The following is a 24,800-nucleotide window of genomic DNA, read 5'->3' as shown; positions in this document are numbered from 1 at the left end:
TGTGGTCACCTTCTATTCAGTGACATAGAATAAACATACGGGATACAAATGTGGCTAAATCAGAACCCAGGCTACTTCATTTGGAAGCAGCGCCTTTTGAAACCTCAGCAAAGGACAGCCTACCAAAGGCAACCTGCGGTTCATGGCTGCATCTCTGTAGATGGTGCAGACAGCCCCTGGCAAAAGACTACCGTCATCCCCACAGCTTCCCACCATGGAAACCCTAGTTTCCAATTGATTTCATCATGAGACTATCAAGGAGGGCTTTTGCAACCTACAAAAATATTCCTCTCTATAGGTCTCCTTCAATTTCTCATTCTATATTCTTTAATAACTTGTATTGAGAAGTTATACAGTTGTAATGAATTCTGAGTCTGTGGAACAATACTGAACAATTAGAGGAAACTGAAGGAGTGACCAGAGGAGAAAAGGCATCCCATCCTCCTTCTAGGAATATAAGTGCTAGGATTCCTCAGGTCAAAACTTCTCAGGTCTCTTCCACCATAGCCCATGGACATTTTAATTGCAAAAAATAAATAGAGGTGCTTCCCTGGTGGTGCAGTGGTTAAGAATCTGCCTGCCAATGCAGGGGACACATGTTCAAGCCCTGGTCCGGGAAGATTCCACATGCCACAGAGGAGCTAGGCCCGGGCGTCACAACAACTGAGTCTGTGCTCTAGAGCCTGCAAGCCACAGCTACTGAGCCCACGTGCCACAACTACTGAGCCCTCATGCCATAACCACTGAAGCCCACGCACCTAGAGCACTTGCTCTGCAACAAAAGGAGCCACCGCAATGAGAAGCCCACATGCCGCAACGAAGAGTAGCCCCCACTCGCCGCAAGTAGAGAAAGCCCGCACAGCTACAAAGACCCAATGTAACCAAAAATAAATAAATAAAAGAAATAAATTTATTTTAAAAACTTTTTAATAAAAATTGGCAAGGGATTTGAAAAAAATTAAATAGAAGTGAAAGGGAGAGAAAAGAGAAACACGTTGATTTTAACAATACAAGTTCTTTTAAAAAAAAAACAAACTTTAAAACCCCAGCGTAATAAATCCAGTGGAATGTGGCTCTAGAAATGATGGACCCCAGGAAATAACAAAAAACAGGGGAGGAGGCTCGTTTTCATCATCTCATCAGGCTGAGAAAGGTCCTGTGACATCTATGGTCCGGGAAGTAACACAGTGAAATCAAGACCCTCTCTTCCAGGAGCAGAAAACGTGCACCTACTGACAGTTTGGTTAGGAGAAAACGCTAGAGGAGTGAAGTTAGATTATCCAGAAAGGAACATAAACAATTCTGGTTTTCATCTCCCAATCTAAATATTAACCGGATGACATCCATCCCCCTGAGGCCATGGACCAGTTCTCCAGGTTGATGCCCACCACGTGTGCACGAGCACTTCCCAGAGGAAAGGCCAGGCGGCTTTCCCCATGGCTCCCCTGAGGAACATTCTAAGAGCTCGGCAAGCAGGTGGCAGCAAGGAACCCACTACTTGCAAGACTATGGCCCCAAACTGCACACAGAGCAGCCGGCCTCAACGATGCCAGCCTCCACCCTCTCAGGCAGAGCCTCTTCCCTGCTGGGCCCCTTCCAGGCCTTGATCCCCAAGTCCTAGCTCTTTTGGGGAGCATTTTAATTCTTGAAAGAGAAAGACAGAGGTCATGCTCAAAGCTGCCTCTTCCATGAGCTCCTGACATCCCCCCAGGACTGTCTAAAGAGCATCTTTGGCAGCAGCCGCCCTGTCCTGGCTTCTCCAGTCCAGAACAGATAATGCCCGTAACACCTGAGACATGGTCCTGGCTCAGATCACGGGTCCCGATCTGAGGTTCAGGAAACACAATCACTGTCAGCGGTTCTGTTACTTCCTCGCCAGCTACACTGATAACCAAGCCACAGACCCTGCCCTCCATTTCCTCCAGGGGTTAACTGTTTTAAAATAGAGAAACAACTTTTCTATGTATCAGTAGAAAAATTGAGGTTCATAAGGCCAACAGATCAGGAGATGATTGCCCTTGCAAAAACGACTTGTTACAGATCCCATGGCACGCCACGCCACGAGGGGGGGTTGTTGGGAAGAGCGCTAGGGTTGGCCAGGAGGCAGAGGGAGAGGGGAAACTATGGGGAAAGCTTTTATTGTGGTTTCTGTGAGGAGTGTTGACCTAAAAAAACCCCACATATTGGGCTTCCCTGGTGGCGCAGTGGTTGGGAGTCCGCCTGCCGATGCAGGGCACACGGGTTCGTGCCCCGGTCCGGGAAGATCCCACATGCCACGGAACAGCTGGGCCCGTGAGCCATGGCCGCTGAGCCTGCGCGTCCAGAGCCTGTGCTCCGCAACGGGAGAGGCCACAGCAGTGAGAGGCCCGTGTACCGCAAAAAAAAAAAAAACACGTATTTTACCAGCAAAGTGAGTTTATTCAGGAATAGCAAAAAATTGCAGTTCGGGACAAGCAAACTATGGTGAACCATAGGCAAGTCCAGAGAACAGAGGAGGCGGCTTGAAAGCAGGGAATCGAGGTGGGCCGTGGGGTTTGCCATTAGTTGCAGATGGCGGGCAGCTTGCGCTGTAGGGTCAGAGGAAACCTTTCTTCCTGCCCGAGTCTGTACGATTCAGGGCTTCCCGGCTCCATTTTCAATGAGGTTTCCTTTAGCCATTTTCACAGGAGGGAGGGGCAAGGCTGAATGGGCTGGTTTGGGTGATTTTAGCCGACTACGATCCCAGGAGCTGCCCCTGGTTGTCTGACACCTGGCCCTGGGGTGATTAGGGCAGGTGAACAGTGGCCCAGGAGTGTGAAAACCTCATAGAGGAATTGGTTCAGAGTGTCGACTCTGGATTGGTCCGTTTGTACTTAAAACTTTCTCTCACAGGCAAGCTGTTTGCTATCAATCAACATGTGCAGGGATTGGCTAACCCTGGGAGGGACAGTCCCTCCAGGGTCAGCAAGGCCCCAGGTGTCAAAGCATCAGAACGCAGAAAATAAAAGACATGGTTAGTACATTAACTCAGAACCAAGCCACGAAACAGCCACAAAATACTGCTCCCCCAGCCCACCCTGACCCTAAAAACATACACGGCCAGGTCTTTATACTTAATAAAGCACTCTTAGAAAGACCCCAAAAATCATGGGGTGCAAGGAAATGAGCTAAAAAGAATCACCAGTGCATTGAGGGTACAATAAGCATAACATAACAGCCTAGGCTTAACAGATGGTGCCATCGACTAGGAACGCGTTAAGGGCTCGGCACCGTGCTAGATACTCGTGTATTATTCCATCTGACATATGATTTGTCTTCCTCCCACTGGGACCGAGGAGGGGATCCCCCCTGCCTTCAGTCTGCCCCGCGCACACAATCTACGCCATGCTGCGCACGTGCCACTGTCCCAAAGAGTCTGAGTTAATTGCAGATACACCATGACCTAGAATCCAGGCACTTGCTGTTCCTGTCTCTGGGGAACTCTGCTCAGCAACTCCGGCACACCGGCTGGAACATCGCAGCATCCCTCCCGGAGGAACAGTGAGAAGAGATGGCAGAGATTAGCTCGAGGAGGAACACAGTGTCGTTATACGGACACTTCTTGCCTTAAAAGGCAGAGCCAAGTAAATGATGAGGCTCCCAGAACATGGTATCATGCCAGGATAATAACAAGCAAGAAGTGAGAATAGAAACCAAAGGGATGGTCCTGTCACTGCCCGGAGCTCAGGCGGGCTAGAACCCAGACACCTGGTGGCGATTCGGAGCCAAAGGATGACGCGTGGTGAGGGTTTATCTCGCCACACCAAGTTTCCATTCGTTCCTTAGAAATGTTTGATTCTCATTTAACATCAAAGCCCTGTATTTGAAACGTCATACCCTCCTGGGTTACATTTTTCACCATACATGGTTTGGAATGAGGAATGTAGAGATTAGTTGATACATGTACTTGAAATCAAGTCTTCAACACAGAATTTAGCCTAAGCAGGCTAACAGGATGATGCCTCCTTTCTAACGGTATGACGCATGTTTACGAGGATGTGCTCATTCAAAAGGCTTGCCTCTCAGGCTACAAGCCAAACCCAATTTTCCGCATGTCAGGAAAGAATCCAAATTTGAAGAAAGGGAGCAGAATAGAATCATAAGTAGGAGTGACCCCAAGTTCGTTAACTGTTCACCCTTAGTTGAAGAACAAGGAAATTCCAACAGATCACAAGAATGTCACTAGATTTGTAAGTCAGTCTGTAAAGGTCTTCTTTGTTTTTAAAAATCTGTTGTTTGTGGTTTAAAAATCCTTTAGGGTCTGGTTTTACTGGGGTTTTTTGTTTGTTTGTTTGTTCATTTTTTCAAAAGAAAAACACTGGCTTTCTTGCAGTCGGTGTTTCCCACACTTGCTGCTTTTTCCCTTGCCCATCACTTTCCCTCCCCCTAGGGGAAGGGCACCTTCGAATCGTCCAGAAAATGATTTTGAGGAAAGGAGAGAGGGCAGGAAGTTTGGCTATTGTTTTGCAGGTATGCCCTTAACTTTAAGAAGAATTTAAAATATGCTCAAAGCATTTCCTTTTTTTTCTTCAATTTTATTGAGATACTATTGACACACAGAACTGGGTAAGTTTAAGGTGTACAGCCTAATGATCTGACTTACATGTATTGTGAAATGACTATCACAATACACTATGCCTACCACTAATATCACTACTAGTTAACATCCATCATCTCATACAGATACCCAAAAAAAGAAATGAAAATGTTTTTTCTTTGTGATGAGCCCTCAGGATCTGTTCGCTTAACAAGTTTGAAATATACCATACGGTGGCATTAACTATGGTCATCATGTTGTACATTACATCCCTAGGACTTATTTCTCTTATAACTGGAAGTTGGTACCTTTGGACCATCCTCCAGTTTCCCTTCCCCACCCCTCCCACCTCTGGTAACCACAAATCTGATCTCTTTTTCTCTGAGTTTGATGGCTTTTTTTTTTCAAATATAAATGAGATCATACAGTATTTGTCTTTCTCAAGCCATTTCCTTCTGACAGGCTATTAACAAGGCAGAGTACAAATGGGTCCTCCGAGACACAGAAACTGTATCTCTGCAAATTGATCAAACGTGGCTCCCAAGGTGTAAAATTAATGAAAACATAAACAATTATGAAAAGACAATAAAAGTGAACTATGTCTGGGCCAGGCTTAAGCAATACTTAATTTTCAGTGAAGGGTCTCCAGTTTTTGTACACTTCTGAGAGATAAGACAGATTCATAGACCTAAAGGAAAATCAGGAGGAGGGGTCGCCCCATTCTGTTCCCTTCCCACACGTAAATCATCCCTAAAAAAAATCGAGGGCTGTACACATGCCTCTTACAGGCAGAGACAAACCTCAGGTTGGAGAACTAAAAGTTGTTTTGATAGGTGTTACTGGCTTCGTATTCTTGGCCAAATCAAATGCAAATCAGTTGATGTTCTTTTTCTCTGGTAACTGTGTCACCTTTGCCGAGACCCTTCTCTTCACTTTCAGCTTTCTACACAACTGCCCAGGTGCAAATCTGTGGCAAGGGGTGGTCTGGAGACCTAGGTCACCCACTGGGATGCCAACGGTATCCACAAGATGCCAAATTGATCCTTTGTTGAAGTGTCTAGTTCTCCATGGTAGCACCTTAGCCCAGAGCTTGTTTGCAAGTAACAGATGGAAACTTCAAGGCACAGGGGATCTGCTAACCTGAAGCCCCGCCCTGCCCGGTCTTCAGGGCCCCGCTAAAGGCATCCTGGTCCAGAGCCTTCCCAGCCGGCCCCAACCCAGAGAGAATCCCTCAGCCTTTACACTTGGAAACACTCCCTGAGCTGCTCATTTAGGTTTGATCACAGGCAGCCTCTAACTACCCATTATCTTTTTCCCAGGTAAAGGCGTTCCCTCTCCAACCGGATTTGTGCTATTGTAAAGGTTATCAGTGAAAGAAATGCTGGTTATGCTTTGTCATTTCCTCTCATTTCTTCAGTTCCCCAGGTCTTTATTGGGCACTTACCATGTCCCACTCTGGGCACGGTTCCAGAAACATAAAACAGGAACAGTCCCTGTTGTCACAGCGTTTATGTTCTATCAGGGAATACAGGCATTTCATCAAGAATTGCAGTGAGAGACAAAGGGAACAGGCGGGTGTGATGGGTGAGAGTGACAGGGAGGCCTAACTCAGTGCAGGGGTTAGGAAAGACCCCCTGGAGAAGACAGTATGGCCCCCGAGGAAGGTCTCAAGCCATCCAGGTGAGAGGAGGATGGACTTCAGGTAGTGAGAGCAGAGACCCGGAGAGAAAGCTGTAAGGATTGGGGGTTTTATTCGAGGAGCAGATAGGGAGTCACTGAAAGGCTCTAAGCCAGGCACAGATACAATCAGGTCTGCTTTGTTCCAAGGTCACTCTGGTGGCAGGAGGAGAAAAGAGAGGAGAGCAGAAAGGCTGAAGGCAGGAGTTGCTGCTGGAGATGATACGGGTCACGGTGGTGGCCAGGAGGGGAGGGAACAGCAGAGATCCCAGCCATATTGCAGAGGCAGAATCAACCAGATGCGTTCAGGGAGTGGATGCTGGGGGGGAGGAGAGAATTCTGTCGGGCTGGTGGTAATGGTACCTGGAATCAGAAACCTGGGATGAGGAGCAGGCTTGGAGGGAAAGTGGCTGCACGTGTTCCATCAGGAGCATTTAATGAGACATTGGAGGGGAGATGCCCAGTGGGCAGGTGAATGTCTGGGTCTAGAGATCAGGCATGAGGGTCAGGCTGGAGGTTTGAAAGCCAGCAGCACATGAAATCACATGAGTGAATGAGATCATCCAGGGAGAGAGTGTAGACAGAGGACCCCGAAGCCCCAGAAGAAGGCCGTGATGGCCAAGAGGACCGGCATGGCCAGCTACAGAGCCAATCCCATGAGCCTGCACATAGTAGGAGCTCCACAATCATGTACCAGATTTTTGCAGGGCATGATCACCCATCTGTTGCCTGCCCGCTGTTTCACCTGAGTTTGGGGTTTTATAAAAAGCTAGATAGGTGGGATGAGGTCATCATCTAGAGTTTCCCTCAACATTTTTAACTCTCAATTGCCACAAAAACAATGTAGGCAGTAGTTCATGTAAGTTTTAGTCTTCTCAAAACCACAGTACATGCTTTTAACACCGATGAATCAATGTACCGGGCAGGAGCCCACAGATCCATAGAAATGGTCCATCTGTACATCTGTACCCATCAAAAAGATCCTAAGTCTTTGGAAAAAACTGAGCCCCACGCCCAAATGTCTATATTGTTCTAATTATCAAACTCAAAACTGGTTTTACTAGAATCTTAAAGTCAGTTGAAATAGGATGTTTATGTTGAACTCTACAAAGAGTAATAGGATCACATAAGTTTTCCCAAGTTTTGTAAACTCATCAGAGGGCATCCTCAGGCTCACAGACTCTGATTTTCCCCTCCAAGACAAAGGCATTTTAGTTATAAATGTCATTTTATGTCTTATTTGAGAAAGAGTTCTAAAGATTTTAAGCCAACTTTTAAAAACTTGTTCAAGGGGAGTTTATAATTTTATAGACAACACTCAGATAAGTAGAGACAGAACTGACTTTCTCTGTGACTGAAATTAACTCTTCTCTTAAGCTCCCTTTTTGTTTCCTCCTAGAAAAAAGAAATCTTAAATTTGGGAATTAAAAGGTAACAATCACTTCCAACTTTTTTTTTTTTTTTTTTTTTTTTTTTGGCCACACTATGTGGCTTGTGGGATCTTAGTTCCCCGACCAGGGATCGAACCTGCGCCCTCGGCAGTGAAAGCACAGTGTCCTAACCACTGGACTACCAGGGAATTCCCTCACTTCCAACTTTAAATGGGGTTAATTCAGATCTAAACTGTCGTTCGAGATGTCCCCCTAGGCCACCCTAGGATCGCTCTGAATTGGGGTGGGTTATACATCATTTTGGCACGAGGGATAGAGGGGTGTGGCTTAAGTACATCCTGTCTCCTTGCTGCTCCCCCCAAGGTTTTCGAGGGTATCCCATGGTGTTCCTGTGTCAGATGCAGGTGCCGAGGCTCCTGGGTAGAAGTTTCTGGGCGACTCTCCCCACTGGGCCTGCCAGTGGCTCCACCCTCTCGGTGGAGCGATGTGGGAACACACACACGCACTCCCGCGTACACACTCTGGAACACACGCACTTGCACACACACGAGGGGAGCTTGCACAAGGGCAAAACGCACCCACATACACGCAAACATGCACAGTGCACTCACATGCACACACATACACACACCCACTCACTCTGGGGCCCGCCCCATGACGCTACCAGACACTCCCCTGTGGGTGCTGGCAGCCAGGCTCTCAGAAGCTGGGCCGACCCCAGGCTGCTCCATGACATCTGAAATCTTCCAGGACCACGGAAAAGGCACTGAGTCCTGACGATCTCCGATTCCACTCCAAACTCTTTAGGGCCTTTTGTCTTGGCCTCTTCCCAAGGTCAGGCCCAAGGCAGGGGGTCCTGAGCCATTTCCTGGAAACCCCGGCAGTGTGCAAACACTAATCACATCCCCAACACCTCCACCCGGTCCCCCCTCTCTCCCCAGCTGGTCTCACTTTCCTGAATGGCACAGGAAGACTTCAATTCTCATAGCTGTGGCTTCTGGAACTCCCAAGTCCTTTTTATTTTCTCTCCACAACGTTTTGCTCTTGTCAATGAAAGCCCTGCTGTCCAGGCCACTGGTGCAACTTTGGACTCAAAGTGTAATTTATAGTGTGTCAAAGCTGAGAGCTGGCCCCTCTCCACCCACCCCACGAAGCCGTGAAACGCATTCACGCCATGAGTGGGAAGACACAGGACAGCCAGGAATAACCTGGGATCATCAGGAACAAAACTGCATTCACAAACGTTCCAAAAGAGTTCCCCTCTGCATGTCCATGGGTCCCTCCAGGAAAAGCCCCACTGCAGGAATCGGCTCTAAAGTGATGCTTCCCCGACCAACAGAGAGCACAGTGAAAACTGAAAGGCTGGTGGCCAGCGTGGGACAAGCACTGACAGGGGAGTGTCTGGCAGCAGCGTGGGGCGGGCCCCAGAGTGAGTGGGTGTGTGTATGTGTGTGCGCTTTGGACGTCAGCATCAGGACCGGCTTATTGCTTAGCACATTTGATAGCATCTCTATGTAGGTCTAGACCCAGAGAAAATTCTCACCGTCTCCTTGCCCACCCCTTTAAAATTCATATTTTTTGATGAGAAAAAGTAGATAGAAATGAACATCAAGAACAGCTTTGAAGGGGAATTGAAGTTTGGGGGATGCTTTAAGGCAATATGCCATTCAGGAGAATATGGCCAATCACCCTGAACTGCCGTAGTGATAATGAGAAACGCGTTCACTCATTCATTCATTTAGTGAAATTTGATGAGAATTTATCATCAGTGGTGCTGGGTCATTGGCCCTATTGCAGCCCTCCACTGGAAGGTCAGCTCTATGAGGTCAAGGTCATCACTGAATCCCCATCACCAAGCACAGAATATATATGGCACTTTGAAGGTACTCAATACATTTTTACTGAACAAATGAATACATTAGTCTTCATTTGGTTTTGGTCTAGTTGGCAGATCAATGGACCCATGTGTTAACCCCAGCAGTCTGGCTAGAGAAGGTTAACACACATCAGGGCAAACTGGTGCCAGGGTCAGACAGATTGTTTTAGGATGCTGTTGACAACCAGGCTAGAACACTTAGGGGGTCTGTTGCCTCTCACAAGTGCAAAGTCCATGGACAGATAAGGTGTCTGCTCCCAGTCATCTTTTCCTATCTTTCTGCTTTCACAGCCCCAATATGGCCACCAGCAGCCAGCAGGGCTGTATGTGCCCTGGTTCATGATCATGAGGAGAGCTTACTTCTGACCATCACTTTATGCAATGGTTTGAAATTCATCCTGAACGAACCACTGAAGGAACATCATATGCCTTCTGGAGCCAATGACCGTGGCCAAGAAAATGAAATGTATCAACAAGCTTAAGCCAAGTGGGGCCCCAAAGTTCATGGGCTATAGTGGAGGGGGTGCACCTAATAAAACTCTGAGGACCTTTAGGAAGAAGGAATATGAGCAATAAGTATTCATTGCAAGTTCATGATTATCCTCCTGTCTTAATCCTTCTTTGTTTCTCTGATCAATCCGCTGTCCCACTCTCTGCAGAAAATTTCAAATCTTCCCCCACCCACCTCCTACTTCAATAAGAAAATAGGCACTTTCAGACAGAAATTCGCTCAACTCTGCCCCATATCACAAATCTACCTGGACCAATACCCACGGTCTGTAAGGACAGAGCTTCCTTTCGTCACCTTGATTTCCTAGCTTTACCCGTCTCTCCAGAACCATAAGCTACTGATTACATCTTCTCCTACATTAGATGGAGCCTCTCCCACTCAACCAGAGTCTTTTGCATCAGTATTTGAACGTGGGCAGGTGTCCCACGTCTTTAAAAACTCACTCAGTCCCATGTCCCTTGCTAACTATTGCCTTCTCTCCTCATCTTCATAGGCTCTTGAAAAACTTTCCTAAATTCACTCACCCCATTTCCTCACCCCAAACCCACTTCTCAAACCACTTCACTGACTCCTTTACCCATCAGCTCTCACTAAGTTGATAAGGACCACCGTCTCTGAAATCCAATGTATACTTTTCAGTTTGGGGCCATTTTCTCTCATCGGTTCTTGGCACTGTTAACCACCTGCCTTTCTTGAACACTCCTCTCCCGTGGCTGTGCCACCCTCCACTGTTCTCTCTTTCTTCCTTTCTCTCTAGCCACCCTCTCTCTCTCTCAACATGCTGGGCAAGCTCATCCTTCTCCACCTTCAAATGTTAAATTTTCACAATAGTCTCATCCTCAGTTTTTCTCATCACAAACCCTTCCCTGGGCAAGTTCATCTGCCCCCAGGCTTCAATTCCATCCACATGTCACTGACATCCCAAGTATATACCTAATCCAGACCTCTTCTGTGGATCTGAGACCTGCTTATCCCAAGGACCTATTCAAAATTCTTGCATATCTCAACGTCACAATAAAATTAACATTCCCAACACCAAACATGTAATTTTCCTGCACTCAAGATTCCCAGTGGCACCACCATCCATCCCATTGCCTGAGCCAGAAATCTGGGCACCATTCTTGGCTCTTCCTTCTAACTCACCCCCATGAATAATTCATTACAGAGGTCTATCCGTTTGGCCTCCTAAATACATCTTCAGTCCATCTTAGTCTCCCATCTCCACTGGTTCTCTTCTGCTTCTGATAACCATAATTTCTTCTTTGTCCTTTTTTTTTTTTTTTTTTTTTTTTTTTTCCCGTACGCGGGCCTCTCACTGTTGTGGCCTCTCCCGTTGCGGAGCACAGGCTCCGGATGCGCAGGCTCAGCGGCCATGGCTCACGGGCCCAGCCGCTCCGCGGCATATGGGATCCTCCCAGACCGGGGCACGAACGCGTATCCCCTGCATCGGCAGGCGGACTCTCAACCACTGCGCCACCAGGGAGGCCCCTTCTTTGTCCTTTTGAAGTAGCTTCCTCACTCTTCTCCCCACATACACTTTGCCCTCCTCCAAGTCATTTTTCCCTCTGTAGCCAGAGCAATATTTTATTTAGTTCCCCTCACCCCTACCCCAAGCACACTAGTCTTTCAGTTTCTTGGACATCTCAGGGACTCTCCTCCAACAGAGCCTCCTTCTGCCAGAAATGCTTCCTTGATATAGTCCACTTACCCCTACCTCACTCATTCTGTTGCTCATCCTTAAAGTCTTAACCCAAATGCCACATCCTCAGGCACGGTTTCACTAATTCCCACGCCAACCCAAGTGTGATTTCCTTCTTATGTTTTATAGAAGAATCTATCTTTCCTTCATTGCATTTATTACAGTTATAATTTTACATTCATTTAGATGTTTATTCCATTCTTAGAAGACTATAAATCCGATGAACCCAGGGACCATGTCATCTTCTGATGCCCAGAATTCGTCAAAATGTCAGACACATAGTAGGTCCTCAATAAATATTATACGATGAATAAATAAATGAATTATTATCACCTGGGCCCTTTTATTCATTTAGCCATTAACAAATACTTACTGGGCATATTATCAAACACTGTTGCCAAACACTGTAGCAGGGGACAGAGATAAAGTAGTGGCCAAGACAGAGCTCCTGCCCACAGGCACTCCCATCCCCAGACTTGAAAATGTAGGAATAAATATTGACAATTGCAATTTAGTGAGGAAGATTCTGGTAGGGTGAGCACTGGCCACTGAGAAAGCACATGACCTGCCTATAACCCAGTTGCAGTTTAACTAAACCCTTTCTTCTCTATTTTCCCATAAACCTCTTCCTCCTCACATGCACGCACACACCTTCTCCTAAAGCAGAATTGTTTTGTTCTTTTGTTTTTGCTTCTCTTTGTTTTGTTTGAACCTAGGATCCCACAAATTTCAGCGAGTTCCTGAGCCCTTGAGCCTTTGCAAACAGTTGTATGTTTGCATATTTTAAGAAGAGAGGATCCATGAATTTCATAAGATTCCCAAAAGGGTCCTTGACCAAAAAAAGTTAAGAACCACTGCCTGGAAAATGCAGAATAATGGGGAACAATGAAGAGACGAGTGACTCTTCAAATATCAGGCATCAAAGGGTATTTTGAAATGTTCAAAGAATAGTAAGGCATAAAGTAAACACTGACATCAACAGGAAGATGAAACATGATGTCTGTCTCCAGATCTTTCTCTGAATGGTTTTTATTCCTTTTGAAAAAGATCAACAAGCAACCAAACACTTGATGTAAGGGAAAAAATGCTATTGATCAATGCTGCTAATTCTACAAGAAAGGTCAGTTTTATGCTTGACCAAGGGAAGGAATGGCACTAAGAGAACTGCCAGTGATGTACTTAAAGAAAGACCTTACGTCAAGGCTTTCACCTGCGAAATTTCTTGTAGATGCCGTCATCGTTTCTCTACTCTGGTCATTATTTTCCCAGCTATGACAGATGAGGAATAAGAGAAGCTAAGTAGCCTACCTAGGCCACACTGTGGCTCTGGGAAGCCCAGATTCAAACCTGGACCTGTCTGCTTCCAGCTCCCACTGTTCAGCTCCACTGCATCATTGAGAAGCCTACGGATTCTATGATAAATGGAAATGAGCACGTCCAGAGATTTCAAATTGCTTTAGCAGAAGAAAATCATCATAAGCTTCCTGTCCTGAACTATATTCCCTCTGCAGGGTCAAAATGAGAAATAAGAATGTGTGTGCATCTAAGTTTGCTTTTTACAAAAGGAAACACAGGGTAAAGCAGAAACAAATGAAAATGGCCACGTATAGGAGGTGGGCAGAAACGGGATAGAAAGAGGTGGGAGTGAGACTTTTCTGAATATATCTTTTTATGCTGACTTAATTTTTGAACTATTTAAGTGGTTTAAAATTTCTTTAAAAAAAAAAAGGACGACAAAAGCAAATCCTAAAAGGAAATACAATTAGAAACAAATGAACCTAACTAGATATAAAACAGATAACAAGGCCACATAGAAAAAAGGATGAATCCAATAACTTTGGAACTCAGTACTTGGATTGCACTACCTCAGTGGGAATAGTCTAAGATTCAAAAGAATTTCAATTTTTAATTTTACTTCATAGGTTTGTGGATGATGGTTTCAAAAGTACACAGAGCACCTGTACTATTAACAAAAGGTTGTTTATTCAGATCATATGAGATAGTTTGCTACTATCTCTTTCCTTCGGTAGAAACTCACAGGACTTACAGAGTAAAAGGAGGAAGTGTTAAGATAGTCTTTGATTGGTGAGTGTTCTATTACAGAATTTTTGGAAGCAGGGAAGTGTTCTAATTGGCTTTCAAGTGCATTTGGCAGTCTTTGGTTCACTATTTACTGGTACGTACTGGGGCTTTCTTGTAAAGTCACAGGGGCTTTCCTGTTTCAACTAGAAGCATATCTGGTCCTCTCCTGTGAGGTCTGAGTCTTGTACAAACAATTCTTCAGTAGACTTATAGCTGTGATAATTCCAAAGCTGCTTTGTGTGCTCATAGGATAGAGCCAATGATAAATGTATAGATTTTTGGGAACCCGGAACTGTTGGAGAAGAGAGAAACAAATATAGAATGGGAGAGGTTGAAGAAGAATCCTGCAGTTTATGATTTGATTTGAGGCTATCTCCTGATTTCTTTCAAAAAGAATCAAGGTAGTTTAGTGTCTCCAAGCAACATTCTGAAGCTGGTAGCCACTGCTCCAGATTGAGTAGAGAATAAGTACATTTGTATGGAAGACAAGGTAAGAATGGACAGGCTTTAGGAGAGCTGGTGGGGAACAACTGGTAGATATGATGGGAAAGACAAATGGTGAGCAGGTATTATTTGTCATCAAGTTACAACACCCTGTGGCAACATCCCTTAGGCCATGATGATTCATCTACTCTCCATTTTATTTTGTAAATATAAGTATAAGGCACTTCTAGGAGTTATAAAGGTCACAATGAACACATGATCCCTCTTTTCAAAAATAGATATAATAGTGTGGCAGTTGAGGACATAGGCTCTAGAGACAGGCTCCCTGAATTAGAACCCTAGTTCCACTCTTACTGATATTAGTCTGCTAGGGCTGTCATAGCAAAATACCACAGACTGGGTGGCTTAACCAACAGAAATTATTTTCTCACCATTCTGGAGGCTAGAAGTCCAAAAGCAAGGCACCATCAGCACTGGTTTCCAGTAGGGCCTCTCTCCTTGGCTTGTAGACAGCCACCTTCTGGCTGTGTCCTCACGTGGCACGTGGAAAGAGAGGAAGCTCTCTAGTACCTCTTCCTCTACAAGGACAATGGTCCTACTGGATTAGGTGACTTTGTTTAACCTTAATTCCCTCCCTAAAGTTCCTATTTCCAAATACAGTCACATGAGGGGCTTAGGGTCCAATATAAGAATTTTGGAGGCACACAATTCAGTCCATAAAACTGTGTGGCCCAGAAAATTTACTTAACCTCTCTTTGTCTTAGTTTGCTTATATGTTAAATAGATATCGTAGCATCATCCACCTATGAGAGCTGTTGTAAGATGTTGTTAGTTGGTTGATGCACATAAAGCATTTGGTGCCAGGCATACAATAAACACTTAATAAATAATGTTTCTTACTTAATTCAATACTTGATTTATGAATTTATCAGTTACTTTGGAGAGAGTACAATTGGGAGTACACATGTAGAATGCCTTTTATTAAACATTTTTAAAAAATACACTTTTCAATATTTTTTTGTGTAGCTAGAGGTGAACCTCACTGGCCATTCAAAATTTCAGTAACAGAAGTACAACTGTTTATGGAAGGTATTCTTAACCTGAGCATAAGACAGGGCTTGTTGTTGTTTAAATGATCAGCAGTTGGCTGAGCCTAATGAATTAAAATCACTATTAAATTATGGCAGAGATTACTCTATACTGCTTCTTTTTGACACTGGGCTTGGTAAATCACCAAGATCGTTCTCCCTCACAAAGACTTATAAACATTAGTGCAGAACACTTTATTACTGCACTAATTCAGTGCAGTTTTTATTGAGAATGAGAACAAAGAGTAAAGGAAAACATTACATCATGTAGCCTGGTATTTGAAATAAAAAGACAAAACGCCTGCAGTCAATTCTTTGTTTCTGAATATTGGCAATATAGATTAATTTTACAGAATTCCAATGTGGTGAGGGTGGTTTATTCCATCTTATTTTATTGGAATCACATTCTCCAGGCAATTTTGGTGCATTTTCTATCTACTGAGTGCATACCTCCAGCTTTATCCAGAGGGCTCTCTCTTGAGGATGACTTTCATCATATTGGTATTCTGCACAAAACATCTCCAGTCATCATTTGTCGCTGTGAATCTAAAAATAAGGCCTTGCCTGTTAAATCTCCATCTTGCAGGGTCTGACCTGTGTTTGCTCAGTGCCTGTTAGATCCCTCAACTGGGCCTCAGTCTGGTTTCCCGGCTTCCTGGGCTTTTTGTTCACCACCAATGACAAGCAGTCCCTCCTTCACCACTCCTTATTCTAACGTAGTCTTACTCAAGGAATGAAACACCACCAAAAAGATGGGCTGTTTCTATTCACTTCCAAGTGAGTTAAACTCTTGGAAGGTTAACCAGAGAAGCTCTCAGTGGAGAAATTACGAAGTGCAATAATTTTTTTTAAGTCACACACACACGCGCACGCACGCGCGTGCCTTTGGGCTTTGGGGAAATAACTTAGACCAGACAACGCTGTTATGGAAATCAAGCAGGCTCCTCAAGCACAAAGTCAAAGGCATGCCTGACCCACGAACACACCAACAGGCCATTCCTCCTCTAACCCCACTGGCCTCAATGCTGTCTTGCAATGTCAGTGTCCACCTGTTTCTTTCAAGATTGTGAGGCCAGATTCCCCAGGGATGTGACATGAGTGGTCTCCACACCTCAGTTTCCTCATCTGTAGAACAGGGATAGAATAATAGCACCTGCTCATGGGGTTGTTATAAGGATTAAATGAAATAGACAAGGTAAAGGGCTTAGGGAAGCCCAAGCTCACAGTAACTACTTGGACTACTTGGGAATATCCTATGAAGATGGCAATGACGTGATAATGAGGAATGAGAAGAAACGGGGACTATCATTCATAGCACAGGTCTCACATGCCACGTCCTCCTCCCTGATTTTGTCTTGCCCACCTCTAATCTGACTCTCAGTTGTGGAATTTCCTGTGGTTATTTGTACAGAAAGCAGTCAAGGAGGCTAAGGAGACAGTATCCTACTCTACAGAGACCCAGTTTCTGACTCACTGTCGAGGAAATAAAAATGCACGAAAAACTAGTTGAAGGGTGAGAAACCCAATCATGTATTTCTGTTTAACCCCACTAACTGGATCACGGAGCCAAGGAGATCATGGATGGAGTTTACGCCCCAGGTGCACTGAGCCTCCCTCCTTCCCCTGCCCCCACCATACATTCCGAAGACCCCAGGCACCCAGTTGGATGTCAGTTATCATGAACCCTTGGTCATTAGGGGACGCAGGCAAGGGTCCTCATTTCTGGAAGTCCCAGTCAGAATTCCTGATTCTGAGCTTCTATAGGAATGAAAAGACAGAGTGTAAGTTTCCTGAGGCTGGGAACTCAGTACCTAGCACATGGATTCCATTGAATAAATATGACCCAAATAAATGAGTGGTTAACAGTTCTGATCACAGGGTAACTTTAAGAAAAGACATTATAGCTATTTTGAGCCAACAGATGTTTGGAAACATTTAAATAATAGTACAAGGCAGAATTATACAGATTAGATTATGTCACAATTCTTTTTTATTGTTTCCAATTCTTTACATAAAAAAATAAGTTTGTATAAACAACAAAGACCTACTGTATAGCACAGGGAACTATATTAAATATCTTATAATAAACCATAATGGAAAAGAATCTGAAAAAGTATATATATATATATATATATATATATATATATATATATATATGTATGTATAACTGAACCACTTTGCTGTACACCTGAAACATTGTAAATAGCTATACTTCAATTAAAAAAAGAAAAAAAACTGTTCTGAAAACACAGAACAAGAGGAGCCTTTGCACAAAAGATAAGCAGGCTAATACTGCAACAACAAATGGAATTAGCAATCTTTTAAAGTATAGCACTTGGTAAGTACACAATAATGCATGTCATGTATTACATTACAGGGTATAAGAAAACACTTCCAATTTGACTGTTCAATTTAAGAGCTAGAACGTTACTGCTATATCTACTTCTGTATTCCTTCTCCACCCTAATGTAACTACTTATTTTTATCATTCCCTTAATTTCTTAAAAAAAATAATTTTGGATGTGCCCCTGAATGATATATTACTTATGCTTACTTTTAGCTTTATACAAATGGTATCATTTTATATATTCTATACAACTTGCTTTTTCAATATTATGTTTTCTAATTTATTCATTTATACACTGATGTTTATTGGCTATTTTCCATGGATTCATCCTGTTGTTCTTTTACTAATTTCTTAAGTTGGATATTCTGCACAGACCTTCTTCTTTTCTAATATAAGCATTTAGGTCTATACATGTCTCTTACTTTCCATGTAGCCCACAATCTTGACATTCTACATTTCAGTATCATTCAGTTCTAAGTATTATTGAACTCCCATTAGAGTTTCTTTGTTGAAGTCGTTTCAAAGTATGATTATATGTTATGAAACACATAGTAGTTTCTTTTCATTCATCGTTTCTTTTTATTCATGATTTGCATCTATTCATACACAGAATTAGGGGATACTCTTCTTCAGTTTTGTCCTCTGTGAGATTCCCCACCCTTTTCAGCTCCCAGACCCCGTCATCTCTGTCTATAAAGACAGGATTTCTCTCCACGTGTTGGCCACCCATACTGCTGCCCGGTTTCACAGGCTCAGAGTTCATTCTCAGAGTAAGGCAGTGAGAAGAGAGGAAAACGCAGCCACAAACTCTTTGGTCCACAGAGACCTCTTTTCCCAGTCCTCTGGCCAGAAAGATTTTCTCCCAGCTCTGGACTACGGAGCACTGAGGGTTGGGTGCAGAGACACAAAAATTAATGAGGGCTCCCCACCCCCATTCTCCAGCCCAGAGGGGCACCTTGTCCTGGTCCTTTGGCCAGAAAGACAGGGTTTCTCTCTGAGATTTTGTTGCAACACCACAGCCCAGTTCTGCATAGGGACCACTCTCAGGTTAAAGCCAGATGATAAAAGAGAGAAAAAAACAAACCAAGAAATTTACCTCCAAACAAGTCATTCTTCAAGTTTTGGTACCTCTCCCCAATCTTCCCACTAGTGGTAACTTTTCAGAGTCTGCAGGTTGTTGCATTTTGTGTTTTGCCTAGAAGTCTTCATTGTAAGCAATGGGAGACAAAGGCTGCACTGACTCCATCTTCACCAAGCCCAGAAGTCCCATCCCTTACTTGTTATTGAACTTATTTTTGATTAAAATTAGGGAGTTTGTAACTTTCCAGTGTCTAGTTTGTATTTTAGCTGAGGGTCCTTCCTAGGTAATCTGACATGACGTAGAAACAGAAATCTCCCACTTTCTTTTCTAAGGACCACAAGCCATCTTTTAATTTAATAATACATGTCAGACATTTCCAGTCAACATTTCTCTATAGTTCCTTCGGTCCATTCTCTTCACTTAACAACAGGTATTTGGGGGGAACCTCCAATGTTGAAGCACTATGCTAAATGCTAGGAATATGGATATAAAGAAGATAAATGAACTTTGAGGCATCCACAGTCCAACAAGGAAACCAGACACTTAGCATGAGCTGCAAAGGCTGTGAGAAGGCTGTGATGGGATGTCACTGAAATGTCCTGATAGCCGTGGGCTCCTAGCTCCAACTTAAGTGGGGTCTGTCACAGAGGGCTTTAGAAAGGAGATAATAAATCAGCTCTTGAAAGATGAGCAGGAGTCCACCGGGGGAAGGGCATTCAAGATAAAGCAAATAACACAAATACAGGCATAAAAATATAAATGCAAATGGCAAGACAGCCAGCATGCTCAGAGTAAAGGCTGTGATCTGAACTTGGAGATCAGATTTCTCAGGTTTTATTCATCTCTACAAAAGGAGCTTCTCTTTTTCCAGAGATTACTTCAAAAACCTACCTCAGTGGCTTCCTTGGTGGCGCAGTGGTTAAGAATCCACCTGCCAGTGCAGGGGACACGGGTTTGAGCCCTGGTCTGGGAAAATCCCACATACCGTGGAGCAGTTAAGTCCCTGCGCCACAACTACTGATCCTGTGCTCTAGAGCCCGCGAGCCACAGCTACTGAGCCCTCGTGCCACAGCTTCTGAAGCCCACGTGCCTAGATCCCGTGCTCCACAGTAAGAGAAGCCACTGCAATGAGAAGCACACGCACCGTAACAAAGAGTAACCCCCACTCGCCGCAACAAGAGAAGACCTGCGCACAGCAACAAAGACCCAATGCAGCCAATAATTACTTAATTAATTAAAAAAAAAAACCTACGTCAGGACACCGTAATGATCTTTCTGATATGAAAAACAAACACAACTTGCATACACACTGATTGAATCTTTCTTTTTTTTCTGACGACCAGGCGGTCTCCTTTTACTTTATATTTCTGTACATACATAGATAGGTAGTATCTAAACTTTTATGTGCATGGTAAACATACATGTATCATTCCTGTTTTCCATTATTAGTGTTGTGGATATTTTCATGTGTTTCATTTTTAATCTTTTTTATTAAGCAAAGAAAATTCTGCATCCTCGGCTCACAGTCATTTCAAAGCCTGAAACACAATCCGTGAAAAATTGGTCTCAGAGTCACGGTCGCACTTCAGTGAGTTAAGTGACATCGAAAATCACAAGGGCTCCACTGTCACACACTGATGTAATTTTGGCGGCTGCACCTTAGTTGGTTTTATTTTGTTACTTTTTCAACATCAGTAAAAATCACATTTTTTCTAAGAATGGACTGGGACCAATGTCAATATGTAAGACAGGAATCTTTCTGAAGAAAATGAAAATTATCAGCTTACACTAGAAATACTTTTTGATCTTGTTAGACAAATATATTAATATTCTTTTCATCTCTTTTCAAATGGATTAGGACACAAAAATGTGAATAAAAATTGGGAAAGCAGCCACAAGCATTTGTTTAAATCTCTCTTCTTCATTTTTGATTATATAAATTAATCCTATTAAAGGGGTACTATGAAAAGCTATTTTACTATCCATGTGGAATTCAATAAGCACATTCTTTTGCTAGGGCTGCCATAACAAAGTACCACAGACTTGGGTGGCTTAAACAGGGACTTATTGTCTCATAATTCTGGAGGCTGGAAGTTCAAGATCAAGGTGTTGGCAGGGTTGGTTGCTCTCTCCTCGGCTTATAGATGGAGATGACCATCTTCTCCCTATGTCCTCACATGGTATTTCCTCTACACATGTCTGTGTAACTTATCTCCTCTTCTTATAATGACACCAGTCATATTGGATTAGGACCCCCTCCCAATGACCTCATTTTAACTTAATTACCTCTTTAAAGACCCTCTCTCAAATAAGTCACAATCTGAGGTACTGGGGGTTAGAACAACATAGGAATTTGGGCTGGGGGACAGTACAAAGTTTAACCACTGTTTGTTTTTGACAAGCGGCCCAAGGGAACAAGTTATTTGCATTGGGCAAACTCTGTCCCAAGTCAGAAAGAGACAAGCCTTGTAAATGGGATTTTCTAGGGAACTGCTAGAAGCTTCAAATGTTGACAGTTCTGAGCATGAGGCTTTGAAAGAGCTCCAATCCTGTTCTGACCCCTCCAGTAGTTGCTAGACTGCTCTTTTGCACCATGATTGCAGGCTGTTGATTCTTAAGGTTAACGTGAAGCTGAGCAGGGGGAAAGTTCAAATTTCCCAAAGCTCAGGGTTCTTACAGTGACTCAGCCATTTTTCTTGAGCAAACACTCCTGGAGTTCATTTACAGAGTTCTAGAAGGTTTGCTTTGTCAGTTTCTGCCAGCTTTCTCATCGCTTTCATGGAGGAGAGGGTTTTCAGAGGTCCTTTCTCCATCGGTCCCAATGACATCCTCTTGGCTGCATCCTGTGTTGTTTCTTCATACCTGTATCCCAAGTTTCTAATTCTCTCTTCAGTCAATTCCAATTGGATGTTAAACCTCCATATAGATTTTAATTTTAATACTTGTATTTTTAATTTCTAGTTCCCTTTGGCCAGTTACATAGCCAGAAATCAAAATCTAGGTGAATTTTATTTTATTTGCCTGTCTCTGTTTTCTAGTCATGTCACAATCAACATATGCTTCCTTAGTGGGAAGAAAAGTTTGAACGTTATTTTATCACCTTTTCCTTTTGACTTCCTGTTTGTGCCTCACTGTGAGCCCACAGAGCCTTGTCATCCCCTGTCTTCCCCCATCGCTCCCAAACACAGATAAAGAGTTGATAACTCAGAAGAGAAACGTTGAGAAATAAAAGCAGGATGCTGTTGCTCTTTGCTTTACAATGCCCAGTAGCCCTGCTGTACTTGTTTCAGAGGCATGGGGGTGGGTGGACCAAATAATTGGGTAGTCAGGGAAACACTGAGGAAGGGTAGCATTCAGTTTTGAGGTTCAGAGGAAGAGCAGAATGTGGGTGAGGGCTGTATGGGCTCAGACTCTGCCAGCTGCAGTGGGTCAGTCATTTCAGTCCCTGGGCCCCAACTTTCTTCTTCTAGCCACGAGGAACAGGTGCACTGCTGTGGGAATATTTTGTAGATCTGAACCCTTCTGTGTAAAACCTACATGTGTCCTGTTCTCCTTACCACACCTGCATTCAGCATAAAGCAATTGCCTAATATATCTTATAGGCTGTCCTAAGGAATAATATACTGACTGACTGGCTGGCTGTTTCCCTGGATGAATGAACACAGGGCTGCAGTAGGACTATGGTGAGTCCTACGTGGTTTTACCTTTGCGGGCCCTTTATTCCATTTAAAAATTTTCTAAGTATACTTTTATATAATTATATAATATAATATAAAGTATATAATCTACCTTATGTAATATGTAATATACTTTATATAAAGATGAATATTTTCATGGGCCCCTAAAAGCACTGTGGGCCCTTGGTACTGGACCTACTGAGCTAATGGAAAGTCAGCCCTGAAGGAATGGCTGAATGAAGGCTTCCATTTCCTGAGAAGTTTCATAAGAGAATTCTTCGACCTCAGAAAAAAAAAATGCACCAATGGCATTCCCCGTATTTTACACCAAGCCTGTTGCCTAGTTTCCTTTTCTAAGGAGACGGGTGGGATTTCCCTTGTTCTGCCTTTTCATATTTAAAAGGAAGCTATCCCTGACTCCTGGGCTGCCAGGAGCTCACATGGCATTTTTGTGCAAATTAGAAAAAGTCTTCTTGTCTATAAGCAGGAAGGGCGGGTGAGATGGGGGGCGACTTTAAAGTATTATATTATCACACGATCTGAACAACCATCTCCACTGGTCCTGGGGAAAGTACAAATTCAGATCAGCATCCCTTCCAACCTCATTTGGGGGACCACAGTAGCTGCCTCTGTGTCACGGCAAAGGGAGGGTAACACAAATCCGTGGCATCCACCTGAAAGGCAGCATAAATTTAGTTTAAAATGTCAAATTTCATTGTAAGTCTGTGGCCAAAACCAAGACTCAAATCCCAGCAGGGCTCAGGCAAAACCTCTAAAAGCAGTGTGAGACCAGAGTCATGACCTCAGATGATCCTGAAGTAAAAAGTGGACAAGGCACAACCACATGAGTGTGCACCTGTGTGCGTGTGCACACATGCTTTCCTGTGTGTGTGCCAGACCTTACAGGCAAGTGCCTGAAAGTGCCTGGTGTGAGCCAGAACTTTCACGTTGCTCCCTGGGATTCCATGCGGAAGCCTGGGGTCTCCACCACACGCCCTCCTGCATGGTAGCACATGTCTACAACAAGAAAGGCACCTCCTTGTAGTTGTGACACTGTTACCAAGTCCAAACTTGTACTGCTCGCCTCACGGCAGGCCAATAAATCAAGAGGTGAGTCGTTGAGGCAAGAAATAGCAACTCTATTCAGAAGGCCAGCAGACTGAGAAGATGGTGGACTCGCATTCCAAAGAACCATCTTACCTGAGTTAGAATTCAGGCTTCTTTTATACTAAAAGGGGAGGGGGTGTGGCTGGTTGTTGCAGACTTCTTGGTGTCAGAATCCTTTGTTCTTGCAGCTGTCCATGTAGGTCAGGTCATGATGCCCCTGTAAACCTCCAACCAGACAAATGTTATCCTCTGTTCTGCAACTTTTTATCTCTATATAAATGGGAAAGTGTTATACCTTTAAAGGTCAGAACTTTGAGACTGGGCTCTCCTGTATATTTCAGGCTATAGGCAACATTCTTAACTTGTAGCAAAAGCAATTGAATACAAGGTTAACATAAAAGAAGCAGATTTAATATGGAGTCAGATTCTGTTCTTCCCTATTATAGCAGCCTATGTGGGTCGCAGTCTCAACACCACATGCAGCAGTCCTGCCCGGCTCCCTGAGTCCCCTGGGTGATGCAAAGCCCACAGACAAACACACTAAAGCCTCCGTTCTCCTCTCTGCAGGGATGACGTGCCAAGCTCGAAGCTCCTACATCACTAGTGAGATCCTCTGGGGGTACCGGTTCACCCCTGTCCTGACGCTGGAGGACGGGTTCTACGAAGTCGACTACAACAGCTTCCACGAGACCTACGAGACCAGCACCCCATCTCTCAGTGCCAAAGAGCTGGCCGAGTTAGCCAGCAGGGCTGAGCTGCCCCTGAGCTGGTCCGTCTCCAGCAAACTCAACCAACATGCAGAACTGGAGACTGAGGAGGAAGAAAAGAACCCTGAGGAGCGGACGGAGAGGAATGGTGATGTGGCGAATCTAGAGAACGAATCCAAAGTTTAGTCCCCTGGCTGGGCCACCCCTTCTCCTCTCCGCCCACAACCTTCCCTTGTCTGTCATTCTCTTTCTTTTCTGTCTCTCTTACTTTGTTCTTTCCTTATATTGAAGTTTGGCATTACCAGAAAACAAATCTTCAAGGTGTAAAATATCTACCTGCCCTCTCAGTTATTCAGATTGACAAGGCAGATTCAGATTGGGTTAAGGTGTCATGTGCCCTCATTTGTGACCCGAGCCTGGTCTCCTCCCTGAATACGACACATCCAAGTCCTAGAGATTTCTGCTACTTACCTGCATGTGTTGTACAATACCAGATCACTCAAAGAGTGCGTCGAAGAGTTTACCTGGGATATGATGAGGAAGGTCTCTGGTGCCTAT

The 24,800-nt window shown here is 44.1% G+C and overlaps 1 protein-coding gene across 1 annotated transcript in view; it reads left to right on the top strand.

Moving 5' to 3' along the window:
• The window catches only part of KCNJ6 (potassium inwardly rectifying channel subfamily J member 6), a gene marked incomplete at its 3' end in the record, with an annotated part of 90,045 nt that extends 65,617 nt beyond the window's left edge, over nucleotides 1–24,428 (top strand). The window contains exon 2 of the mRNA XM_082625729.1: nucleotides 24,103–24,428. Within this exon, the coding sequence (XP_082481855.1) occupies nucleotides 24,103–24,428 (326 nt within the window). The remainder of the gene's footprint in view (nucleotides 1–24,102) is intronic.
• Between the last annotated feature and the right edge of the window lie 372 nt (nucleotides 24,429–24,800).

The sequence above is a fragment of the Mesoplodon mirus genome (genome assembly GCF_964341445.2).
Source record: "Mesoplodon mirus genome assembly, chromosome: 6".
In the NCBI taxonomy this organism is placed as follows: Eukaryota; Metazoa; Chordata; class Mammalia; order Artiodactyla; family Ziphiidae; genus Mesoplodon; species Mesoplodon mirus.
Note: the sequence above shows the minus strand (reverse complement) of the source record. Positions and strands in the feature narration are given on the sequence as shown.